Genomic DNA, 26,852 nt, shown 5'->3' with positions numbered 1-26,852 from the left:
GCATTTGGTTCTCCTTAGTTCCATTCTTTTACATACAGATGATTCCCCTCTGATTTTCTTAATTGTTAAGACTATAAACTTTCAGAACCATACTGCTCTGGCTCTGGAATGACTGCTTATCTTCAGCTACAGTGTCTAAGGACGGTTTGCTCAGAGGCAAACCAGTAGGAAATCCACGTGGGAGAAACCAACATTCCTTTTCCATCAGATCCACTCAGAGCCGTGACCATGGTCACAAGTGCCCCTTGAATGAAATATCTGAGTTTAGGAACATCAACTGTGCTGGCAGATTACATTAGCATTCTCTTGCTTATACTGTCCAAGTGTATATACCAGTGATGCATTTATACTGTGTCCCCAGATTTCTTAGAGCTAAAAATGAGTAGAAGAGATATCATTTCCCTTTTCAGTCTGTTCTCCAGACTGGCTTTTCAAGGTCCTGTGGCAGTCAAGACATCTTACTTTAGAAAAGGATGGACCTACTGCATTTGAAAATCAATACGATGGGGCGCCTGGGTGGCGCAGTCGGTTAAGCGTCCGACTTCAGCCAGGTCACGATCTCGCGGTCCGTGAGTTTGAGCCCCGCGTCGGGCTCTGGGCTGATGGCTCAGAGCCTGGAGCCTGTTTCCGATTCTGTGTCTCCCTCTCTCTCTGCCCCTCCCCTGTTCATGCTCTGTCTCTCTCTGTCCCAAAAATAAATAAACGTTGAAAAAAAAAATTAAAAAAAAAAAAAAAGAAAAGAAAATCAATATGCTGGTGCTGTGTTTTGGATCAAAACCAACACTAGTGTTTGGTCTAGGAAATGTCCAATGTCCAATTTGACTCTTGCCTCTTTTGCTTGTATCAGAATCAAAAGAAATTTCTAGGTAATTTGCACACTCTGTTTTAATAGTTTCAGATAACTCTCTGTTTTGCTTCAGAGAGCATTGTTTACTTTTAGTCTCTGTCACGCTTTTCTTGTTTTGAATGAAGCAGTTTGAATTAATGAAAACATTAATATGTTTTTCAGTGTTGCAGTTTAATGCATTCAGTTTCTGCAGATTCTGACATAGTTCTTTGGTACTGTGTGTGTGTGTGTGTGTGTGTGTGTGTGTGTGTGTGTGTGTCTGAAAGATTTCTAGTTTTGATTTTTCTTTATAAGAGCAACAAATTTAGAGATACATGAAAAACAATCTAGGAACAAAAATTCTGTTAGTTTTTTGGGTCTTTCCCCCTGCTAACATTTTACAGTTCTCTTCTTGGTACTAATTTTTACTTCGTGTTAAACTGTTAAATTACCTTGCTTCCCTCCTTGGTGTTCTTATAAGCTAAATTGGAATAAAATACAAGGCAGTGTTCATTTTCCAAGGCAAAATGTAATATTTCCCTTCTCCCTACTACTGCCAACCTCCTTCAGTTCCCTACACCAAACACTTTCAGGGGAAAAAAATTCATATTACATGTTTATGTTTCACATATTCAGCCAGTATATATTGAGTGGCTACATTATGCAAATGACTGTACTGAAAAGTCACGATAAAAAGTGGTAGGTCTACATTTTCTCAACATTTGCAAACCCAGGATCATGTCGAAATTAAGGTAAGGAGGTAGTCTAGCTTAGTGCTATCAAGTGGTAAGAATTAGAAGTGCCATTATTTGGAGTGTGTTGGGAGAAGAGGACAGCATTTATTAGTTATTGAGTATGTATTCTGTGTCAAGCACTGTGCCAGCCCCTTAGCAGTGGTCCTGTGAGGTTAGATGTTACCATTCTGCTTTATGGGTAGGATTACTGAGGCCAGACAACTGCTACACCAGAGTCCCCGAGCTGGTCATTGACCAAAGGATCCCTTGAGCATAGACCTCTCTGGCTGCAAATCTGTCTACTTTCTAGTATAATACTGTCTTCGTTACGATACAGTAACGTGAAGTCAACATGAAGGTGACATTGTCAAAGCAAAGAAAATACATTCCGGGTTTTGATGGGAGAGGAAGAGAGTTTTTAAAATGCTCTGTCATTGTCAGTGCATAAATTCAGTTCAGAAATAAAAGACCACTTTCTACAACCAAGCTGTCTTTGTTTTAAACGTTAGACACTAATCAGTGTTTCAGACTGATAGATAATCTCTATTTTACATGTAAAATTCTGGTTTCCGTTTTCAGGGAGTATTATTTTCCTCTGACATATTAGTATTGGGAGCGCTAACGTAGGTCTGTGACTGCATCCCTAAGTGCTGTAGTACAGTGACTTGTGGCAAAAATTCTGTCATAAGATAATGTAAATGACACTTTGCATGCTGTGTGCTCTTAAAAGACCATAAAATAGTCTAAAGCTACTTTACCTTGATTGCAGATCATAACAGATTTGATCTTAAACTACAATAGCAAATCCATGTAATAAATCAAATGCTTTATAGTGTGCCTTTTATTTAGAAGTGTAATTTTTTCATAGAATATGGCAAAAATGCATCTTAGCCATTTCTAATGAGGTAGTTTTAATGTCCGTTCTCTATGACTTATTTAGTTCAAGCCATATATGCAATAAACAGACTGTACTGGTTACTTTTGTGTAGCAATTATAATAGATGAGCTGTGCCACCCAGGAATGTTGAAAAGGCAGATGAGCAGGCATGGCTCTAAATTTAGTCAGAAGAGGTTATAAACCTCAAAAACTGGGTACAAATTGCCAATTTTATTTGTATTCCTGAAGGGCATGTTTATCTTAACATGTTAGTGTTACAAAAAATCAGATCCGCAGGTGTATATATTTTCTCTTGAAAAATGTGACGCTTTGTTCCAGAGCTTCTGTAATTTATTCTCCACCAGCACCTGTGCCATGATAGAACCAGTGTAGAGGAGGGATAGACTGCCCAAGGACAGTCAGAGCTTCTGCCAGATCATGTCTCCTCAAGCTCTAGGTCTGGGACAGGGTCTGGAACCCCTTGTCCTTTCCAGGACCGTGTGGAAAAGTGAGCTGCAGTGGCTCCTTTTCTCCCTCTTCTCTGCATTCACAGAAACAAGCCACCGGCTTTCCATAGCACAGACACCATGGATTATTTTTCTCAGCTGTCAAGTTAAGCATTTAAGGCTAGTTCACAAAAGTCCTCTGTCTTAAAACTTTTCTGTCCTTTGGAACCTTTCCAGTCATCTCCTAGCTGCTCTGATCCCTCCATTTTAATTTCTTGAACGTGAGTGTTATTGCTTGAGTACCAAGAACAAAAACAAAAATAATAAAATGTGGCATCTCTCTGCTGATCCTAGCCATAAGATTTTCATTAATCTTACTAAACTCTTGCTTTCGTCATATCACTGTGCAGTTGCAACACCTCCAGCCTTGTCCTGTTCCTTGACTCCTTTTCCTGGAACTCCAGGCCCTCTAGGACCTTTGCACACTTAGCGTCCCTTGCTCCTCCAACACGGGTTGCATTAGACAGGTTCTTCTGTTTATTGAATTTCTACTTTCCCCAAAGTCTTTCTTCATGAACTTGACCTTTATCCTATGTTTTATGCCTCCTTGATTTAGCATTCATCAGACAACACCTCAAGTTCTCTTAGTTCTTTTTTAATATTAAAGATTCCCTAACATTCCCCCAACAGAGTGTCCCCCCTTTGATGACAAGAATGGCATTGTGTATATTCTTCATAGGCCTTATATGGTGAAGGGCATGCCAAAGACATGCTGTGTGGGTTGGTTTCTTGGTCTGATCCCTTTCTTGACTGTTCTTGTCTTTCCTGTGTTCCGTTCACCTTCAGCACCAGGTTTGTTCCTGACCTTTAGGGCTGTAGCAGCTTTCCCTTGCCAAGCATTTTACCTCCTTCAAACTCTGGCTCCAATTTCAGCTGCATAAGATGGGGGAGATTTCTGTTCTGTCCCATGTGCCAGAAATCATTTATCCACAAAGGCACACCCAGCCTTTGTTACACCCAAGTAACAGGGACCATTAAGGCAAAAACAACTGAAATGAAAAGTAGAATAACTTTCTATACCTTTCGTATTTTTAGATCTTAGAAGAGTCTTGCAGAAACATTTAAAGTCTTCAGTGCTGGGGCATCTGGGTGGCTCAGTCGGTTGAGCATCTGACTCTTGATTTCAGTTCAGGTCATGATCTCACAGTTTGTGAGTTCAAGCCTTGCTTTGGGCTCCTCACTGACAGTGCAGAGCCTGCTTGGGATTCTCCCTCTCTCTCTGTTTGTTCCCCCCACTCCCCACCACTTGCACTCTCTCTCAAAAATAAATAAATAAACTTTAAAATAAAATCTTCAGTGCTAAAAAGGTAAAGTCTTACAAAATTTGCTTGATATTGGTTGCCTAATTTTAAAATGTAAAATGTCACATCTTCAAATGCTTACCACTTCCTATACCAAGTAAATAAAGAAAACATAACCAGTTGAGTTACTCAAGGTAGTGAGGATTCAGAATAACATGGATAACATAGCCATGGAAATATATATATATATATATATATATATGTATATATATATATATGTTATGCATGTTACATCATATACATATATATATATATATATATATATATATATATATATACATATATATACACATATATAACATATATCCATGGCTTTGTTATCCATGTTATTCTGAATCCTCACTGGAAAACTCCTACTTTTTTATTTCATTCTCCAACAAACTTTTCTATTAGCAAAATGAGTGTTATCTAATACTTTTTTTCCTTCCTCTTTTCAACCCATTGTTAGAAGAGCTAAAACAAATTTTAGGAAATTCTCTTTTCCTGGGAGGCCACTGGAAAAGTAAAGCAGCGAAAAGAGCAAGGTAGAAAACAGCATATACAGTATGATTGATCTCTGTGTGGGTGTGTTTGTGTGTGCATTGTTTTTCTTCTCCCCCAAAAGTCCAAAATGACAAGAGTTATGGCTTATAGCCCCAAATCCATTATTACCCAGTAAATACATGAATTATTCCTTTTAAGCTTTAAAGCCAGTCATGCCTCCTTTCCACTAATACATATGCTCTATTGGGCATTTTATTCCAAGCAGAACAGTGTTGTCTATTTTATCTCAGAAAGTGCAGTAACTCCCTTCTGAATGTTATCAGCATCTGTCCTGGAAACCTTTGCAGTTAGAGTCTGCCCTCATCCTCTCACTCATTTAGAGCCATGCAGACTCAAGACGGGAATTGCTTTGAACCTATGGAACAGCCCATGGTTGGTAACCAGTTTCTGCATCTGTCAGCATGGCTGTCTGGAGCAAACTTCCTGTCTTCCATCTTTGCCACTTCCTGGCTGTGCTACCTTTACTAGGCCCCGTGCTCTGCTCTCTAGTTTCACATCTACAAAGTGAGAAAAAGCCCTCACCTACTCCAAAGGTGGTTGTTAAGATTAAAATGACTTAAAACACTTAGAGTAGTGCCTGGCATAAAATAAAAGCTGGATAAATGTAAGCTGTTGCTTTTATTAGTCTCCTGAATTAACTCATTAGATCATATTGTCCAGTATTGATGTTGAACTGATAGTCGTATACTCATACGTCATTTCAGTTCCCTGTCCCTCCTTGCTGATTATTGTCCTTTGCACAGGCACAGAATCTCACAGGATGCATACTCAATCTGTCCTTCACTGGCAGTTCAGCTATTAAAACAAACAAAAACCATGGGGAGCCTGGGTGGCTCAGTTGGGTCAAATCCAACTCTTGATTTCAGCTCAAGTTATGATCCTGAGATCAAGAGATCCAGCCCCACGTCAGGCTCTGCACTGGTAGTGCGGAGCCTGCTTGGTATCCTCTCTCTCCCTTTGCCCCTCTCCCTGCTCACTCGCATGCTCTCTCTTTCTGTCTCTATCTTAAAACTTTTAAAAATTTAAAAAATAAACAAAAACCAATCATCTTCTATACATGAGTAGTATCCCACCTTCATCAAACTTAAAATATATTTTTTGTTCACATTATAAGTGTATACTTTTTCTTCCTGTTTTCCACATACTCATTGCTTTTTCAGGTTTAATAATGATCCTAAAATATTTCAAAACAGACACTGCACATAACCCTGTGGTATCTTAAATAAATTTACAACTGGAATGACCAATGTTAAAATAACTTATCAACCACTGTCGCCATCTGTTGGTGGTGGGTGGGTTGGACTCCACTTTCCAGAGCCTGGGCTTGTAACTTGGAATGTGATAAAAGCCATGAGTTCCCTAGTACAGGAGTTTGTGCACACACACACGTGTGTGTGTGTGTGTGTGTGTGTGTGTGTGTGTACACAGGTTGCACACGTGTGTGTTCCATATGTGCCCGCACGTTGGACAAAGTCTAAAGATAGGCACTAATGAGCTTTAACATTCCTACCCAGGACTTCTGGTGATACTAACATTTCAACCTACTTTTCTGTGTCTTCTAATTACAAGTATGCATTTCTGTTGTAATTAAGGTAAATTAATAAAAAGTTAGAGCTTAGGAGTGACTGATGGGGGCAGAGGAGAAAATGAAGTTTTATTTACTAAGTACAGACTGAAACTTACTGAGATGAAAGAAATTTAAAAGAAAATGGGGGAGAAATGTCTAAAGCTGTGATAGAAGCACAAGAAATGTTGGTAGATTATCAGCAGAAGGTTTTATCAGCCAAGTTCACTTGGGCCAATAGGTTTAAATGTGAGTCTTTACTTGTTATCCTCTCCCTTTGAAATTCTAATGATTCTGTAGTCACATCTCCTAATTACTCTTTATCCTTTTGCTTCCTCTGGAGTGGATTATCTACTCTTAGCAAAGAATATTATATTTTGGGTACCAGAGCTGTGGTCTGAGCCTTGTTACTTTGAATCGGGTAAAAACCCAAAGAATCTTCATATTCACATTTTTCCCATAAAAGTCTATGCTTTGCTCTCTTCTCCTTGGTGTTGTCAGGATATGAATTCTGCCAGTCAAGAGGCCTGTTTTTCCCAACATGTCCCTGTTAATTAATGAGTTTTTTTTTTTTTTTTTTTAAGTTTATTTACTGAGAGGGAGCAAGTGCATGCAGACTTGCAGTGGGAAGTGGCGAAGGGGCAGAAAGAGGGAAAGAAAGAATCCCAAGCAGGCTCCGTGCCGTCAGCGCAGAGGCTAAAGTGGGGCTCAAACTCACAAACCGTGAGATCATGACCTGAGCCAAAATCACCAGTCGCACACAAACAACTGAGCCACCCAGGCGCCCCAATTCATGATTTTTTTAAACAAAATGCATGTTGGAACAAGGGTAGGTGAATAGTTGCTTTATGAATTTTTACACCTGGACCCTGATGATCAACAACAGAATGAGACGAAATGTTAATCATCTATAACACCCTCATCCCTGGCCCCACGTTAGTAAATCTTACTGCAGATAGAACCAGTAGTGGGAAATGGTGACTGCTCTAAAGCCCTGCTGTACTTTTTCCTGTTTCTTGAGGTGCCATTTGATAGACGGTTCATCCCCATGTTCTAGATCCTTTCACCTGTCATCAGAACTACTTGTCCCGTACTCCCTCCCCACAACATGCTGACTTCATCACCCGCTGAGAAGCTACCTTAGCCAGGGCCTGAGTGATGGCAAGTGTGACATGTTCCAGCCTGGTGATTTTAATGAGGTACCTCTGACACTGTGGGAAGTGTAGGTGAGTGGATAGCCCCCAAAAGAAGATAGCTTATGAGAGGTAAACCCTGCTGCACCCCTCAGGTAACTCCATACGGGCAGTCCACTGATCCACTGCAATGCCGGGAGACGATATGGAATACTAGCAGCACAGACTGAGTGGAAACTGTTTTCTGCCTGAGAGTCACAGTCTTTCAGGCTTAACCCACAAATCATGGTAAAAACCGCAGTAGAAAGCAAAACTGATACATTTTAGAAATATCTCTTCTCCCACACCCCCCCCCCCCCCATCCCTCTTTCAGCCAGGAACCACATGTTTATTTCTTGTGTTTAACACAAACAGAAGCTCTGCTTTGGCTTGAAAAGTAAGTCTACTCCCACTTGATAAGAAGAAGTCTTTGCAGGTAAAATAAAATACAAAGAGGGCTTCTGCTTGGTTCCTCTCCTTTCATACCCTCAGTGTATAAAGGAAACTTGTTTCTCAAAATTATTTCATGAGTAAGTTGCAGTGAAAAATGAAACACAATTCATTTAAGCTTTGGGGTTTTAGGTGAGATCTTAGGCTTAAAATTTACAGGAGCTTTCGTTTTCCCATTTGCAAAAATGGGAATAATAGCACCTACCTCCTAAGATTGTTGCAAAGTTAATTAAATAAGATCATGCATACAAAGTCCCTGGCACAGTGCCTAGAACATAAGTAGGAATTGAGTACATGTAATCCCTTTTCTGGTTTCTTACAAAATCACAACAGATTTGGATGAGGAGATTAGGGATGGGTTCATGGAAGAGAAAATGTTTGAACAGGTTCTTCAAGTTGAAGCATGGGTAGAATGGGATAATGGTGGGATGGATGGGAGAGACATGTTTAAAGTGATGTTTAAGGTAAATAAAAGCAGACAGGGTTGGAAGCACCAGATGCTGGAGGCAAGGCAAGAGCTATTATGTGTTTTTTGCTTGGGTCTAGACACAGTGAAGGGAAAGGATGAATATTAGAAACACATCAGAGACAAGTCAGAAGAGTTACTGACTGCCTGGACTCGGGAATGCCTGAGTTGATGGTGTCTGTAAGATCTCGAGCTTGAGGGGAGATTGGGAGTGAGATAGTGCTATTGAATGAAAAAGACAGGGAAGATGTGTTTGTGGTTCTTTGGGGATGGGATTTAGAAAATATCGGGCATTAGGTGACATTGAATGAGATATTAAAGTATCTTAATTAATAACATACTAAGATATTTAAGTTGAAAGCGGAGGAGACAAAAACTAAAGTCGGGGGGGGGGGGGAATAAAACAACAACAACAAGCAACTCCAAAAGGAGACAGGCACCATCAGAGAAGATGCGTTAAACAACCCCATAGCACTGGATGGATTTCCTAGGCAAAGGAAGGGTTGAGATGAGAGTACTTGGTTAAGGAGGGAGAAGAAGAGGCTGAATGGGCAAAGAAGAATGGAAAGAGTGCCCAGAGAAGTAGAACAAGATCTGGGGAGTCAATTCAGAGCAGAAGAGGTGTGGGTTTCATAGATGTGGAAGTGAGGAGTGACCTCAAAGTAGCAAAGAGACCAGAGAGAACAGAAACCCAAAGAGAGTGTGACATGGATTGAGTTCCGGGATCCTTTTCTTTTTTCCTACTTCCCACTCCTCTCTTTCCTTCCCATCATTAGTGTGGAGGGCAGGACCAGAAGGGTAGAAGGCCAGCCCCTGACCTTCCCTAAATTTCCTTTCTTCTGTGTGGTTTACAAAAGACCCTGAACTCTGTGACCTCAAGCAAAGTCTCTTAATCTCCGTGACTCTCAATCTCCTTATCCCAAATTGGAGCTGTACTAACTTTCTTCTTCCGTACTTTTGGAATGGTATGAGACAGGAATGCAGTCTAAAAATCTTTTCATCCGAAACTTGAGCAAAGGAGAGAGCACTGGTAAATATCAAGCATGTAAATAACCTACGTAGAGAAATGGTTGCTAAAATCACCTATTTTTTCTGATTAGCAGAAAATTATTTTTTTATTTATTTATTTTTAATTATTACTTTTTTTTTTTCCTGGTAAGCATAGTGACCTGTGTTAATGTTGTTATAAATACTCAAGAGTCTCTACAGGGAATTGAAGGTGTTTGTGCAGCATTATGCCTCTTGGATGTAATTGTCTTTTGAACCTTAAATTATCTTTACTTTCATGCCTAGTTAGTAATCATTTGATTACATGATTACACAGAGTAAAAATTAACTGAGGGAAAGAGGTGGCTCAAGCCATTTGTTTCTTCTTGATAAAAACATTTCAGCTTGTTCAATGCATAAACTAGAAACCTACAGTATTCAGAATGGTTTAAAGTGCTGCACAGATGCTTCATTTCCTAAGCTTTTAAGACTTTTTAGTCCTCAAGATCATGAGAAAACGTGAAATTTTAAAAGTAAAACATAGGAAAGTAAAATCTGAAAATTGACCATGTATAAATGAGGACACAGGTTTCAGATCATGAAGTAAGTTATGTGCATATCTGAGTCCCAATCATTTTTAAGAATTATTTTTCAAAGCGTTTTGTTTTTTTTTTTTTTTCCTTAGGGTTTTGAAGACAGACATAGGTGGCAGCACCTTACATTATGGTCTAGTCACTATAAAGGATATAGGATCAGTACATATACTTAAGCCATGCTGCCCTTTCATCTTCAGTAACAGTGTATTCTGGACTTTTTCCCTTCTTCCCCCAGTGTCTACTGTACATTAAGGAATTTGAACACATTTATACACACCCTCATTAGTGTTCATTTCTTACACACACATGCATGTACACACACATTAGCGTGTATACTATATAGCTGTTACTGCTCAGTTAAAACAGATATTAATGAATGTGTTAGTTATATATTTTTATAGATTTGTTTATATAGATATAAATAGCTATCAAAGTCTTAGGTAAAAAAAGACCTGCACTAAATACACCATCAGGCATGTTAAACAAGGACGTGCGTGCACGTGACGATGTGGAGCCATGCAGTGCTGTCTGCAAAACCAAAATGAATAGATATAATGCAGGCAGCTTTCCCCTCATGTCAGTTCATAAAGTCTTTGGGGATCATAGTACTTCAGTAATTTTGTAGCCTTACATTTGGCTTTGTATTCACATAGGGTTACTAGAAGAAACTTTTTACAGAGCTCATGTTCCTTTTTCTTTTCTTTTTTTTTTTTTTTTTGGTCCCAAGGTTGTCAGGTAAGTACCTCTGATTCCTCAAAGTTCAACATCCAACTGTAATCCAAAGATTCAAATAGCAGACCTAGTCATTCCCCTTTTTAGTTTAGAGTTTAGAAGTCTCATTTTCTGTCCTCTAAGTATAGAACATTTTGTATCTTAAAGTTTGCAGATGTTTGAAAAGTATGTGTGTTCTCTGGACTTAGATGTTAACAAGTGTTCCTTGATTTTAACTTCTCCTTTTTTTTTTTTTTCCTGTTTATCTTTTAGATATGGGAAAATAGTCTCCACGAAGGCAATTTTGGATAAGACAACGAACAAATGCAAAGGTACCTTCCCTTGGATGATAATCTACTAAATCCTAGCTTTAGGAAAATGATGGAATTTTAAACCTGATCTTTGGTTTCAAAACTACCTCCATTCTATTAAAAAGCAAGTCTTATGTGTCACCTAGTTCCCGTCTTGCACACTGTCAGCATATGCCTTTACATTTGTCCCTGGTCGAGCTTTGGCTGGAAACCCTAAGCAGTTAGCAGTTTGCCAGAATCGCATATCGGACACCAGTGGAGCTAATGTGCAGGATACTGGTTGGCATTTAGCCGCTACTTTTAAAAGGGAAGTAAAGTTAGAAAATAGCTTTTCTTTCCTGAGCCCAAGGAGATTAGAGCTGCTTACTGAAGACCATTGGACTGCACTAAAGAACTGAAAAGATTACATATTGTGCAAATTGGCTCTATTAATTAGAATAGAGTAGTTTTAAGCAGTACTTAATTACATGTTTCAATACTCCCAATTGTTCTGTGCTGAATGCCTGTTGACAATATTGGCAGCGGGGAGGAGAGAACCATTTTCACTGACCAAATTGTAATAGGGAGGGGAGGTCATATCCCCCTTTGAAATATGCTGCTGCATTAATTTGATGCACTGACCTTCAGTTTTCCATGTAATTAGGATGAGCTCATCCAGCTCCATGAGCTGGAAGAGGAGGCGTCTACAGTAGGCAGTGCTGATGCTCCCCGGTTCTGACTTTTAATGATCCAGCATCTTAACAATGGGCATGTGATTTCTAGGAAAGGGGAAGAATGGAGTCAGCTGACTTTGAGTCGAACTACTGACCCCATGAATTGAAATAAGGTTGACAGGAATAGGCAGAGAAGGCAAATCTCCTCATTAATTAGACCCTAGTTTTTCAAGTAGTGGTGATGGCTGTGGTTTAGCACCGTCTGAGAAAAGCAAAGAATGTAAATGAACCCTATGGTAAGGCCTCGCCTTAGAAGCCAGCCATTTCCTTTAATCTAGACGTGAAGTGGTTCATTGTATTTGACTCTTCTTCAAAGCTCCTAAATTTAAAGAAGCCATTGTGGCCAATATCTAAGCTCCTGTTGAAGCAACATAGCACATTAAGACAGTTTTGCCTGGGGACAGGGAATAAAGCATTGCTTTATGTAGAGAGGTACTCAATAAATATTTTAAATGAATTAAACTAGAGGGAGTCAAATTGTAGACTGAACTGTTTACATTTAGTTGCCAAGGTTAGCGTCACTTCACATATTTGTAAATGATTTGGGAAAGCAGGACACAGAAAAAAAAATCTTTTAGTTGTATAAAGCAAAATGGGTTTTTGCAGGCATAAAACAGGAAGCTGATCTCCAACATTTGTTTCAAACTGAGAGAGAAATCGCAGTAGACCAGTGCTTTTATGGCTTTACCCTATCTTTCCTCCCATCCCCACCCTTCCCCCCCCCCCCCCCCCCCCCCCCCCCCCCCCCGCAAAAGAATCTTCCATGGCAGATCAGTGTGTTTAAAATTAGCAAAGCTGCCCCAGTTAAGTAAGGGTGAATTCCTCACTACGCCCCTGCACTGAAAATTCCTACGTATTATGCACTCTTCTCCAATGAGAACTTATTCCCTAGAAACCAAAATCCATAAAATGCTCAACATGGTATAGAAAAGGTATAAATAAAAAATACTCCTGCTAAATGTAAACTATTTTCATAATACAAAGCCTTAACAGTTGGAAAGTGTTCAAAGGTAAGTGGAGAGAGTTGTGGTGCTTTTAGAATAAGAGAAGGAATAATTCGGAACTGATTTTCTATACGCCACATCTCTCAGAGACCTTCTCTTGAAGTGAATCGAAGGAGATACTGCTTTGTGTGAGGGCAATGACAGGAATCTTTTAGGGCTCTTTGTTTCACACAGACTCTCAGGAATAGATAGATGTCAGCATATGTGAGGGGTGGATAGGGAGTGAGGGGACCAAGGAAGCAAAATGGGTTTATAAAATCCTGGAAGTGAGAATGAGAGAGCTCCTGAAAAAAAAAGTAATTTTAAGACAGATGAGAAGAAATAACACAACATACCTCATGGTAAAGACAAATAACATGTTAGCCACTGATAACTTGAGAAGGTAGGTAGGTGAATGGATGGATAGATGGATAAATAGGTAATGCTAAGAGATTATATTCACATAAATGGAAAGTTCCTGTGTTATATACTAATTTTTTGATGTTGACTGTATCAAAGAATTTTACACCTAGAAATTAAGAGACCTTAGAGGTCACGGAACATTTTTTTTGGTCACAAAGCAGATTTTATAGACAGAATCCAAGAAAGAAAATTACACTGAAGGGAGAAACATTGCTCTGAATAACATGTACCTTAGTTATTAAATGTGAAAATTCACGAATCAGTTGCTCTCCTGCATTTCAGTTTTTGTCCATTTTTAGCCAACTAAAGGTATTTAAAAACTTGCCAACACTGGTATATATGGCAATTCAGGACCAAAAGAAAAAAGAAAAAGAAACAACTTACAAAGTATTGAGGATGACACTGATTAATTATTAATGCTTACAGAATTACATACAGGACTAGAACACATGCACGCAAAGTAAAAATGGGTGACCACTGAGAAACTAAGGGTAAGAGCAGGAAACCTCAGGTTCCTACAGAAATGGCCTGCCTATGTTTCCTAATAGCCAAAGCAAAAACAGAAAACATAGCTGTTCTCATGGATCAGTCACTACAGTGTGGAGGAAAATCCAGGAAGCAGGACATGCCTGGTCCTGAGAGCTGAGACCCCTCCTGAGGACCCAGTGTGAGGGTGTTGTGTTACTTAGTGAATCCCACCTTCAGAAACATCTTTATACATATATTTATAATGAAACCCATAGAACCTGTAGTTCAAATTTGCATACTCTCATATTTTACTAGAAAGTGATACAATAGAGAAAATGGAAAAGGGCACGTGGTTGCATGCCTATCCGTTAACGTTTGTTTTAAAGCAAATATTTATGAAACAGCTATGTGGTTAGAAAAGGATGTAAACAACAAGCATGCAACCATTATGGATTTTTTCCTAATAAGAAAATAACAGATAAAATGATACTAATAGTACTTGACTGGTGATAAATTCAACCACAGTTACATCAAAATTGAGATCCTCTGTCTCTTGTGATTTATTGGCAACAGCAGAATTGTGCGGAGGACACGCTTAAATATCCATGAGTAGGAGTTACATCATTTCATTGTAGTTGGGTATTCATTTATGGCCTGCTCAAGTTGTATTTGGTAATAAAATACATACAAGAGCGAGAGAGTGTGTGCCTGTGTGTGCCCACGGAGGGATGCGTATTACCGTTAACTACAGGTTTCTACGTAACACTCAGAATATGTTTAACCTAATTTCTGATGTGGTAGTTGAGTAGCATTCTCTGCTTTTACCTGAGCTAACTCTTCTTTTTCTTTCCAACCTGGCTATTTCTCCACTGTCTAAATCAAACTAGGCTTTATTTCAGTCCAATTCCAAGTAATAGAAGGAAGCTGCTTCTTACTTCAGCTTTAACTAATCTAATCTCTACTGAAACATCTATTTCTATAATTGATGGCTTACTCTGTTTCATTACAACTTGTTTTGTTACCAGACCGTATTTTTGGTACTAAGAGTGCACACTGACCTTTGAACCTTTTCCAAGCTTTGCATTTGGCCTTGTTGATCTGTATGTTGGTCTGTTTTGGCACTAGGACTTCACGGTCTAAACTATCTTTACGATATCTACACGTCAATGATAGGACTGGCCCTTCTTCTGTGCAGCGTCCTAACAGTGTTTTTGTTTTTCAAAATACTCTTACTCATTGAAAATTTATTTTGTAATAGGTTTGAGTTCCAATAAAATCTCTGTTGGTATTTTTGCCTGGTTTCCCTGATCTTTTATTTTTTTTTTATTCTTTTTTTTTTTTTTTTTCAACGTTTATTTATTTTTGGGACAGAGAGAGACAGAGCATGAACGGGGGAGGGGCAGAGAGAGAGGGAGACACAGAATCGGAAACAGGCTCCAGGCTCCGAGCCATCAGCCCAGAGCCCGACGCGGGGCTCAAACTCACGGACCGCGAGATCGTGACCTGGCTGAAGTCGGACGCTTAACTGACTGCGCCACCCAGGCGCCCCTCCCTGATCTTTTAAACAGTGTGTTAAATACAATTTAGCTTTTTGCCAATAACTTAAGAATGATCACAGGGAAAAATCAGAGATTGCCTATTTTAGTACAGTGATATTCACTGGATTGTGCGAAACGCGTGGAGCTATTGCTCTACACTGAGTAAGTCCTGTTCTTTGTATAGTTTTCCTCTTTCATCGCTTGTTGCCAGTTTTCATTGGTAAGTACCATCCATATGCTTCTTTTGTAGCAGCCCTACCCTTAGCCTGACACCCCCCCTCCCTTTTTCTGCTTTTGATACATTGTGGCCAAGGAGTAGCTGACCAGCTTGTTAAAAATATTTCTAAAGCTATGGGTAAATAAGCTTTAAATCAGAGCCTCTTTGGGGAGGTTTAGTTTTAGGTTTTAGAGCATGAACTGCTGAAACAGCTCTTTTGGATATCTGGAGGCATTTTTTACCCCCTTCTTTAAGTGAAGGGGGATCATGAGGTGTATTTTAAGTAAACAAGTGATCATATTTTTAATCAAGTACTAAAATTTAGATTATTTTATATTTGGGGTATTTAATGGGTATTCTTAATTTCTTTGAAAAATATAGTTTAGTCTGTGGAATAAACATTTTTGTTCCTGTCATGTCTTAAGTTCCAAAGGATTGTTCTATCCTTCTCGCCAAATCGTTAGAAATGCTATTTCTCTGAAGTTGATTCCCTCCCCTTTCTTTTCTTAACTTTGGTTGGTTAACTTAGATGTCTTTTTTTTTTTTTCCAGTAAGTATAGGACACCTGAGAAAAGGGGAAACTGTTTTGTTTTCTTTTTTACTTTGAAGGGACATTGGTCTAGCTCATGAGAGACGACAGGGAAAGACAGCCTGAGAAGGACGCTGCATTTGCAGCTGTCAGTGCTAGACATCTGTCAGGACGTCAGGGTTTCGTTTCTGCTGCCCACATTGGAAACCAACTAGAGTCATTTTTTTTTGCTCTTTACATTATTACAAAAGAATGGCTTAATAACGAAGTGTGTTTTGCATTTCAGGTTATGGTTTTGTCGACTTCGACAGTCCTGCGGCAGCTCAAAAAGCTGTGTCTGCCCTGAAGGCTAGTGGGGTTCAAGCTCAAATGGCAAAGGTGAGTCGAGAGCCAGTCGTCGCTGCTCTGGTCCCTGGCTTTGGTTCCGAAGCCTGGCATTGGTGCTTTGCCTGTCACTGCGAACATCCTCCCTCCGTCCCAGACAGCCTGGGTCACTTCTGAACACCTGTCCTGTGCCCCCACATCCTCAGTAGTACTTTAAGTGAGGTGGAAGCCACAAATGCTATTTCGAATCTGTACACAAGTCCGACATTTTTAGACACTGGTTATTTATAGGTTAGAAATCTCTTCTTTAGTAGTTCTATAGTGGCTTTACTCAAGGGTTGTTTCTGATGAACTTTTAGCATTCTAGATGAAGAATATTGTTAAAGTGAGGTTTATGCCCCAGTCTTTTTATTGCCCAAATGTAAAGTCAGGTTATGTCATACTTAGTACCTGTAGGGGGCACTTATTCAGAAATTCATATAATTATATGCATTTTTTTTTTTCCATTTGTGGTCCTTGAATTGCTGTGGGAAATATTTTCAAGCCTGAAACTCACCAATTTGATATTTCGTATATCCTTTTCAAAAGATCGATAATTTTATATTCTCTGGCTTCTTGAAGTACAAAGGAAAGTAATTTTGTGCTGTCCTCTGCTACTTCTGGCTAGTAGCATGTGATCATTCCCTCAGGGACATTCCCATTTCCAGAAGGAAAGATTTATAGAAGTTAAAGGGTTCTAGGAAAGAGATAAGTTACCTGCTAAGACCTTGAGGCTCCTGAAGGACACAGGTGCCCCTACCAAGATAGACATTTACCTTGACTCAAAGATTCAACATCATGAAAGATGTCAGGAATTACTGAAAGGAATCACCTTTCTAAAGTAGTCCTTGACTTTTAATATTTTTAAAGCTTTGAATGGAGTTGGATATATTTTTTTATGTTTGTTTATTTCTTTATTTTGAGAGAGAGGGAGAGAGAGAATCCCAAGCAAGCTCCACACTGTCAGCACAGAGCCTGACACAGGGCTCAAACTCACGAACCGCAAAATCAAGAGTCGGACACTTAACTGACTGAGCCACGCAAGCGCCCCAATATTTGGACATAAGTTGGACATATTTCAGATTTTCTCAAACTCCAGAGTAAGAAGTTAAAATAAACTGAGGGGCACCTGGGTAGCTGGATTGATTAAGTATCCGACTTAGGCTCAGGTCAGGAACTCGTGATCCGTGAGTTCGAGCCCTGCTTCGGGCTCTGTGCTGACAGCTCAGAGCCTGGAGCCTGCTTCAGGTTCTGTGTCTCCCTCTCTCTGCCCCTCCCCAGCTTGTGCTTCCCCCCTCTCAAAAACAAAAAAACATTAAAAAAAAATAAAACAAATCTATAAATATTAAGTATCATGATTTTCAGATGGTCTATACTATAGAGTAATTAATTCCCTGTGGCATTATTGAAAGATCATGATTATGAGGATTTTAAATATATTTCATTATGATTGTGCAGTACCTGTGTTGTATAATGATTTACAGAATGTTTAGTCTGCCTCTGTAAACAATGGATAACCGTACATTTTCTAAGCAGGACTTTCAAGACACAGGCAAAAAAACAACTCTATTTGTCCCTCTACTCTGTCCATTTCCTCTGTTCTATAAAGTTCCTGCTTCATCCTCTCATGGATAATATCCAGGGCAGGTCCCATGACTTTTCCTGCCACTCTCATTATCTTAAAACGTCCCTTCCATTGCTGCTTTCATTCCAGGTCTTTCTGATAAATTTTTTTTCGGTAGAATGCCTCTTGATTTTTTTTATATCCAAACGTCACGGAATAGAATTATCTTTCGACACATTTTCAGCCATTTCTAAATGTACTTACACCAAACAATACGATATTGTAAATAAGATGTTGTATCGGGAGTCTCAAGTTACGTTCTAAATACAGTTTGTAAAATGTCAGAATCACATGGAGAGGTTTTGAAAACTGCTGAGAGTGGGCAAAAGAGATAGGTGTCTCGGCTGTCACTGGTGCTAAAAGAAATCACAGCTTAAACTGCAATTGTCTGCTAACAACTGTATTGATTACTTGGTGATCAGGAAGCGATGTTTTAAAGGTTTATATCCCAATACAACCATCTATTACGTGGGTATATACATACATATGTAACAAATGTATTTAAGTCACATTTTAGGAAATTGTAGAAAAACAGGAAAATAAGTAATGACATTTTAGGAAATTGAGGGTGGTGATTCATGTGTAATACATTATGATTTTTTATTATTTGAAATAATGTGGAATGGGATCCTAATTAACATTTTAATGCTGAACATCTGATTTTTAAGAACACATTACTGATGTTGTATGTGTGATGCCTGTAATTTAAATGTCCAGCCCTGGTGGGTTTTGTTGGCTTGTTTGGACTTTTTTTTTTTTTTTTTTTTTAATTTTTTTTTTTTTCAACGTTTTTTATTTATTTTTGGGACAGAGAGAGACAGAGCATGAACGGGGGAGGGGCAGAGAGAGAGGGAGACACAGAATCGGAAACAGGCTCCAGGCTCCGAGCCATCAGCCCAGAGCCTGACGCGGGGCTCGAACTCCCGGACCGCGAGATCGTGACCTGGCTGAAGTCGGACGCTTAACCGACTGCGCCACCCAGGCGCCCCTTTTTTTTTTTTTTATGAAACTTTGAGTATCCCATTGAAGCTTCTCCCTTTTTCCAGCTCAGGTCTGCCCTAATTTGTAAGCCTACAACAGGATAGGAGCATGATTAGTTTCTCTCCTGTTTCCCAAGCTTGTTTTTCCTGTGCTTCCATCAGCTAACTAACTGTGATTTCTTGCCCCCTATGCCCCCGCCCCACCACCTTGGAACAGTGGTACAGGATGGGAAAGTTTCTTGACCTGACAGTAGTATAATCTGGTATTAATTTCTCTGGCCAGACAGAGGGCTAATGTTTTCCTTCATGGAATGCTTTGGGAGGTTTTCAGAGATCTCTTACACCACCACCACCACCACCCCTAATTGATCTTTCTCCTGTGGTTCCTCGAAACTGGTAAATATATGCCTCAGCTCCTGATAATCTAAGAGTCTAACTTCAACCCCTTTCTGCTGAGACCTCCTTGACCTTCAAGGCTGCCTTCTTGAAAGGATTTAACACAACGCTGGGCCAGTTCTACCCTGCGTGGCCCTCATCTGATCTGCGTTTGGCAACTGTCTGTGGGAGAGTAGGTAACTTACTAACCACACTTATATGCCCCTTCAGCCAGCCTTTTGCCTTTTAGATTCCTCAGGTTTAAGTCGGACATTGATCCATTGTATCCACCAAGCTCCACGGCACACAGATCAAGCCTCCTGAGTGGTCTGTTCAAGCCCCTCTTGCTTGACTCGCAGTGATAGGGAAGCAGCCCACATGGTGAGACTCAGAACACATCAGCATTTCTCTCCACATACATGTTCATCCTCAGCCTCTCCAATCTCTCGTAGCCAGACGGAGGTGGGTGGTCAGCTAAGCACCCCAAACCAGTTCTCAGCAGCTCTCTTTAGGTGGTCTGGTTTCTCACTCTGGAATGTCAGAGTGCCAACCGTTGTTTTGTGGCTTCTGCTGAAACCAAGTTAGAAAGAGGGCTATTGAACAACCTGTTACAAATGCAAAGGCCTTCTTTAAAGCAACCCTAAGAGCACTTACCTAGGCATCTTTTCAGTGCCAGTGATATTAAGCAGCATGGTCTATGAAATAACCACTGTTTTGAAGGACTCTTTACGCTGCATTTAGTCAAAACTGGACTGGGTCTAGATTGGCACATGTCAACAGTGCACCTGAACGCCACTTTCCTGTGGATTGATAATGAGCACTGTTCAAAGGCCTCCTTAGGAGACTTGGATAGTGTAAATTGGCTGGGAAGAGTGATCCCGCTCTACATCATCTGTCGGGAAGGAACAGTACGTAGGTTCAGAGATGCTGGCAGTGTGCCAACATCCTGCACTTCATGAATTTCTGAATTTCTTTAGGTCTCTGTGGAAAGATTGAGTTTCCTGGACCTGATTTATTTTTTATCATATCATTAAAGTTACAAAAGATATTTTAAATGCTAGAGGGTCCATTGTTCTGTAGCATGGCACCATGGATTTGAAGATCTGGAATTGACTTCATCCCTTTATGCTGTCTGGATAAAGGAGCACCTGGCATGCACCTTTTGTGGAGACAGCTTTTTAAAAGAAGTTAAGGTCTGGCTCCCATGTTGAGTCATAAGGGACCCATTGCCATCCACTTTTTGCTAGTGAATTAATCAGGATACTACATAAGGTTTTGAAAATTCATGTTGTTACATATTAAAGTCTTGATTTCTTATGTAATTAGAAAAAATTAAAGTGCATTCCAGGGAAGTCAGGGGGTGGGGGGTGGGGTTCAGGGTGAGGAAGCATATAACATTGTTTGACACATTGGGTACCTGGGTTGAAAAAGGACTCCCCAGATACTCAGAACTGAAGTGCAGAATTGAGAGTGGAGAGCATTCAGCAGCAGAAATGGTTTCTTATTCATGTTTTAACTTTCAGTACCTTTCTTGGTACCTGGCATAGGGTAGACACTAAATGTTTATTTTGTTGATGACCAGAGAAGCCAACTAAGTGAGAGAAAAACTTTCTTCCTAGCTTGAACAGATAGTGACAAGAATGGGATATTTAAAAATTAGATTTATTGAGCTCTGTCTATAGACTACCCTGATGAAACTTATCAAAAGCTTTTGCCAAAGGCTCAAGGCCATTCCCGTTTCTGTTAAACTTGGCTTTGTTTCAAATGTGTTTGTTTTTAGAATAGAAGACTCAGAATCAGTAAAGAGAAGAGAAAATTTCAGATACCAAGCTGAAAAGACTTAACAACCAAATCAACATTGGTAATATCTGTTAATAGAATGACTTCTCCAGGCCTTTCAGCACTACCTCTTAAGGCCTGCTGGGAGTCAGCAGGCCATCATATGTTCTTTGCCTGGTGGTGAGCGAGCACATTTTTTTCCCCCAGTAAATAGGCAAAGGAGCAGGAATTTAATCCCCCTTCCACACAGAGTCCACCATGCTTCAGGCAGTTTGCATTCACATGCCTGTAAGCAGCTCTCGGCTGGTTGGTGAACCTATTCAGTACAAGGGAAAACAGATGTCTGGTCTTCCTGCCAAGTCCCTTTCTTGCATGTTAGGAACCATTCCACATGCACAGGGAGGTTTTTGTTAATTTCTTTCAGATGATGACTGAGTGCTTTACACCACACGGGACCTCTGAGCCCTGCTTTTCTACTCAAGTGAACATTAGTGGCCATTTATCCCTCTCATGGCCAATGTGGGAGCTAGTTTTCTACTTGTTAGAGAAGCCATTGAACCTTTTCCATGCCTAAGGATGGATATAAAGAGGCCTGTTGGCCCCACTTTATGTTTGGCCACCCATAATTTACAGAATAATTGTTTTTTGGGACATAACATTGTATGCAATAAAACAGAGTTATGGTTGTCACTGATTTTAAAGAAACTAAATTACCCTCATTCAAGAACCACTCCCCACTCACTGCAAGTATTATATATTCCATTCACTATGAACGTGTGGTAATTAGGATCCATGGACACTTTGGGGATTAGATATTTTTGTGGCCAGTCCTGCCAGCCTGGAGTTTCTTCTCTTTTCTTTCTTTTCTTTTTTTAATTACTGCAACTTTGTAGCTAATGTTTGCAGGATAAGTTGACCGTTTGAAAAGAAAAATAAATAGCATTAGCTTTAAAGATCATCCCAAATGAAAAAACTAATTGAGTTGTTGCTGTTGAAAACAAATGTATTAAAATCATAGGAAATATTCACTTGTGTTTAGTCTACTTTTAGCTCACTATTTACCAATGAATGGGTTAAGAGCTCAGTTTCTTTCTGGATTCTGATTTTAGTGCTTATTTTTTTCTTCACTGGTAAATTTTCAGGTTGAATCAAGACTTTAAAGAATGTAGTATTTTACACATATTTTAATCGTATTTTAAAACATGGATTTAGAAAGTATTTTGTACCTACATTGTTAACCCTTTTAAAAATACTTCACATATGACAAATATCCTCTGAACATTCTTAAATGTTAGTCATTTAATTGTTATAATTGTAACTTATAGAGAAGTCTCCACAATATTTGTGGTATATGTTTCTTACGTAACATTTTTTAGGCCATATCTTTGCCCAGGGAGGGTTTTAATTCTTTTTAATTAGGGGGTTCCCAGCTTTATTCTGAATCTGACTAAGCATGATTCAGAGATTTTTCTCATAAGATAGGTTTGATCATATCATTTCCTTGTTTCCATGCTTCTGAAACCTCCCCGTTTGTCAGACTGTGGCTTTCTAACTGCAGTTCATGGACGGCAGTCCCTCCTTCCTCCTGCTTCCCCTCCCCCACCCCAGTACATGAAATCACAGGATAAACACAGCTTATCTCCCCAGAGTATCAGTAGTACTTGAAAGTATGAGGTCAGAAATACTGTTTCTATACTAAAACAAACCTAAATAGTTAGGGAATAGATTGCAACATTTACATGACTTTTTTTTTTTTTTCTAAGATACAACACAAGGCTTCAAAAAAATTTTGCACTCTGGCAAGGTTACTTTGGCCTCTGCCTGCCGACTCCTCAGGATACATAGTCCTTCTTGCTGTTCGCAGCACTGAAATGGAAGTTTCAACAGCAGTGACTGACCAAGTAGAATCAAATTCTTTAGAAAGCCTTTCACAATCTGATTTCAGCCTCAACGACTTGTTTGTTTCCCAAGTCTCAACTCAATGTCATGCCCTCCGGAAAGTCTTCACTGTCTCCCCAAGACACGTTTCCCCCCATCCGTCCTCCCATTGTGATTGGTACCCATCTCTGTCATAGCACTTATTACTTGTGTTTCTATCTCTCCTACTTAACTATAAGCAGCTGGAAGACGGGACTGGAGTCAAGGCTATTTTATGCGAGTCTGGGATGCATGAAATGTGCTGTACACATCATTTGGCTGTAGGAGGCTACGGGGCTCATCAGGACCCACCCTCAGAGAAAGGACTCCATCTGTACTGGCCAGTTAAGGACCAGACTTCCATATGAACAAATAGAGCCTTCTGCACCGCAGGAAATCTTCAGGGACTTGGGAGGGTAGAGCCCACGTGAGATGACTAACCCAGGAGCTGTGCAATTAATGGGGCAAATGTAGTGAGTGAAATGAAAATAAGGAGAACATTTTACTTCTCACCCTACTGCAGAAGCATTTGAAAACTTTCATACCTAAGACCGTTTTGCTTTTCTTTATATTTCCAAACACTTTATCTGTTAGTGTTTTGCATTTATTAAATCACTTTCCAATTTTTATACCTTAAAGATATAAAGATAGGTTTTGTTCAGCATAAAATAATCAGTCGTTCCACATTGAGCTGATCCTAATTTCAGCTAAAAGCAAAGATAGTTAGCATTTTGTTCAGTCTGTGAAGGGTTAATGAGGTTAAGTATTTGGCTTGCTAGTGAGCATTTGAAAAATTTCACTTCTTTTCTTGGATCCACCCACACTGACACACCCCAGGGACTCCCAGGCCTGGAGCCTCTGCTGCACACGTTTGGGACTGGCCTGGTTCCATGTTGCTGCCCACTGTCAGAACCAGGAGGTCATAGGGACAATACTTTTTGCCCATAGTTTCTCCAGATTTGATAACTTGAATGCTTGGGAATACCAGAGCATTTGCCATGTCCTAGGATACCAGGTTGTTATTTTAAATCTTACCAGGTAAGTATATCACAAAAGGTCAGTGTTCACTTTTACTCCAGATGACATAAAAGGACGGGTTTCATTTCAGGTTTAATTAATGATAGGGCAAATTTAAAAGTAGAGACTTTTGTACAATTCAAATATGTGTATGCTTCAAAGCACTGTGCATTTTGGACACCTAAAATATGAGTTTGCCATTCTGTTGCCTAATGCTAAAATATCAATGAATGACTACTAAAAGTGCTCATTAAAGAAAAGTCATAAGCCTGCATAGTTCAGTGTGTAAAGGTACACTTGGTTAGTAAGATCAAAGGAAAGCCTGATTTAAAATTAAATTAAAATTCCAATCTTACAATTGCAGAAGTGATCCTGCAGAAGTGATTAGAAGTGATTCTGACGTGGTCAGAAAATATTCCAGTTGTCATATAAGCTTTTTCTCTGATGATTTAACACTGGACTCTTAGTAAATATACCTAGTAGTTACTGGTTCTCAGAAAATTCAGTTGTGTATCTTTGGTTTCAGCTGATTCTGTCTGAGCAAAGGAAAGGTGAGTGGGAAATGATCTAATTATTGCTCCTTAAACATCATATGCATATCAATTACCTGGAAATCCTGTTAAAATGCAGCTTCTGATTCTGTGGGCCTGGGAGGGCGCCTGAGATTCTGCATTCCTGATAGGTTTGCAGGTAATCCCATCACTGCTGGCCCCTGGATCGCTCTTTGAGGAGCAAGGATGTAGCAGAGCTCCCTTCCCCCATTTACTCTTGAGTTTACCTTTATGCAGATTCTAAAGTTTGCTCTGCCTAGAGTTTATCATTTTATATGTCTTTGAGTTTATTTGTCTTTGTGAATTTACGGGCTCTCCTTTCCCCGTTGGTGATCACAACTCAAAAGGAAGTAGTAAGGACCGTGCCATGGAGCAGAGGAAGGGGACTGAGATAAAGCCCCAGTGGACTTTAGACGCCTTCGTTCAGAATCCGTTATCTGTCTCTGGATTGAATTATTCACAGTATTACCCTTGTGTGCAATAGTGTGCCCGAAATGGACTCCTAAAAATAGTAGTGGAGGAGAGGTTGGTTATTTTTGGGAGCGCTGCAAACAGCTGAGAGTGTGGTTCAATGAGGGCTTCCTCTCCAGCTCCGCAGTGCATGCCAGCAATTCCACCCCCAGATCCGCTAAGAACGACGCAGTGGAGTCATGTCCGACCTGCACAGATTGTCCAAGCTTCAGACACTGTTTTCAAGTGTCCAAGGTGACCTGGGTGTTCTGTAGCTCCCACGCTCTCTCTAGGTAGCGCTCTAAAAGGACCTGAGCAGAGAGAGTGGCTCAAGAAAAGTAAGTGTGTTAACGTAAATACTTCAACTTCAGTTCGACATTAACGGACAATTCTCTGTTCTGTTTTAGCAACAGGAACAAGATCCTACTAACCTATATATTTCTAATTTGCCACTGTCCATGGATGAGCAAGAACTTGAAACTATGCTCAAGCCATTTGGACAAGTTATTTCTACAAGGATACTACGTGATTCCAGTGGTACGAGTCGTGGTGTTGGCTTTGCTAGGTAAGCACGCTGCTCTGTCTTTATCGTGTCAGTGACAATAGCTCTGCTAAGTTTCCTGCAAAATAAAAGTTGAGCAAAAAGAGAAGAGGCAGGGTTATGGGAGCCAGCTCTACCATGAATTTAAATGTGTAAGTTTTGGTTGGTAGTTTTTCCAGATCTTTTGGGAGTTCATTAGGATTCTTGAACCGGAGGACACTAAATATTCGGTGACCCAGGGCAAGGAAATACCACATGAGCAATAGTTTTGAAAATATGTTTCCTTAATGTTTTGATTAATTAGACCAGGATGCCTATAACTTCTTAAAAGTAACAATCATAGGCTCCTAAATTTCATAAATAAATTGGTATGGCTTTTTCTTATTAGATGGAAATTTGATTCATCATAAAGTCAATGGATTAGATTATTTCAAACATTCAGAAAGTAAGACAATGATTGGACACCTGTCTAACCACCAATTGCTACAGCAGTTGTAACATTTTACAGTTTTGCTTCAGATTAGTGTTTTTTTTTTTTTTTAAGAAATATGTTACAGATATATCTAAAAGTGCTTTCACTTCTAGCTTTTTTTAAAGTTTATTTATTTATTTTGAAAGAGAGAGTAGGAGCAGAGCAGGGAAGGCAGAGGAGAGAGGGGGAGAGAGAGAATCCCAAGCAGGCTCCCACGCTATCAGCGCAGAAGTCTGAAGCGGGGCTCAATCTCACAAACCTGAGATCGTGACCTGAGCTGAAGTCCTGAGTCAGATGCTTAACCGACTGAGCCACCCAGGGGCCCCTTACAGCTTATTTTCATACCTTCCTCCCCAGAAAGGATACTTCAGTGTATTGGTTAATTTGGTTTCCAACAGAAAAATCTTAAACAGAAGGAGCTTTGATTTTTGACATAGTTCTAATTTGAAAGCCCATGCACGAAAACTGATTTTACATTATTTAGGAACCTATTCATACTGTGCAGGAACACATAACGTCTATATCTTTCAATGTGTTGACTTTTATTTTAGAAGAAAAACTGCTGGCATTTTACTTTCATATGCAGTATCCTATTTGGTGACCATCATGTCTCCCATAGACCTGTGAAATCAACACAAACAGCATTTGTTTACTATTTTCCATGTAAGAAAATGGAGTCAAAGAAGAAATGTTTGCATTTTCACCAGACTTCCAAGCACTGGTCTGGGACTCGGTTCTTCTGGTTTTTAGCTAACAGCTCTTTCTGTTCAGCCAGATAATTTTAAAACAAAACTAAAATTTCTACGGGTGGAAAGTCACCAAAACTTGCATTTCCAGCGTACCCTTCATTGCTTCAAAGGTCCAAGGG

General features: G+C 39.7%; 1 protein-coding gene across 10 annotated transcripts in view; it reads left to right on the top strand.

Moving 5' to 3' along the window:
* RBMS1 (RNA binding motif single stranded interacting protein 1) overlaps positions 1–26,852 on the top strand; it is a 222,415-nt gene that overhangs the window by 167,006 nt on the left and 28,557 nt on the right. For all 10 annotated transcript variants that reach the window (XM_086718725.1, XM_086718724.1, XM_086718727.1 and 7 more), the window contains exons 3-5: positions 11,007–11,065; positions 16,202–16,293; positions 25,379–25,536. In XM_086718725.1, coding sequence (XP_086574851.1) covers positions 11,007–11,065; positions 16,202–16,293; positions 25,379–25,536 — 309 coding nt within the window. The remainder of the gene's footprint in view (positions 1–11,006; positions 11,066–16,201; positions 16,294–25,378; positions 25,537–26,852) is intronic.

Source organism: Puma concolor, chromosome C1 (genome assembly GCF_028749965.1).
Source record: "Puma concolor isolate L17-30 chromosome C1, mPumCon1.1.hap2, whole genome shotgun sequence".
NCBI classification, from domain to species: Eukaryota; Metazoa; Chordata; class Mammalia; order Carnivora; family Felidae; genus Puma; species Puma concolor.
Note: the sequence above shows the minus strand (reverse complement) of the source record. Positions and strands in the feature narration are given on the sequence as shown.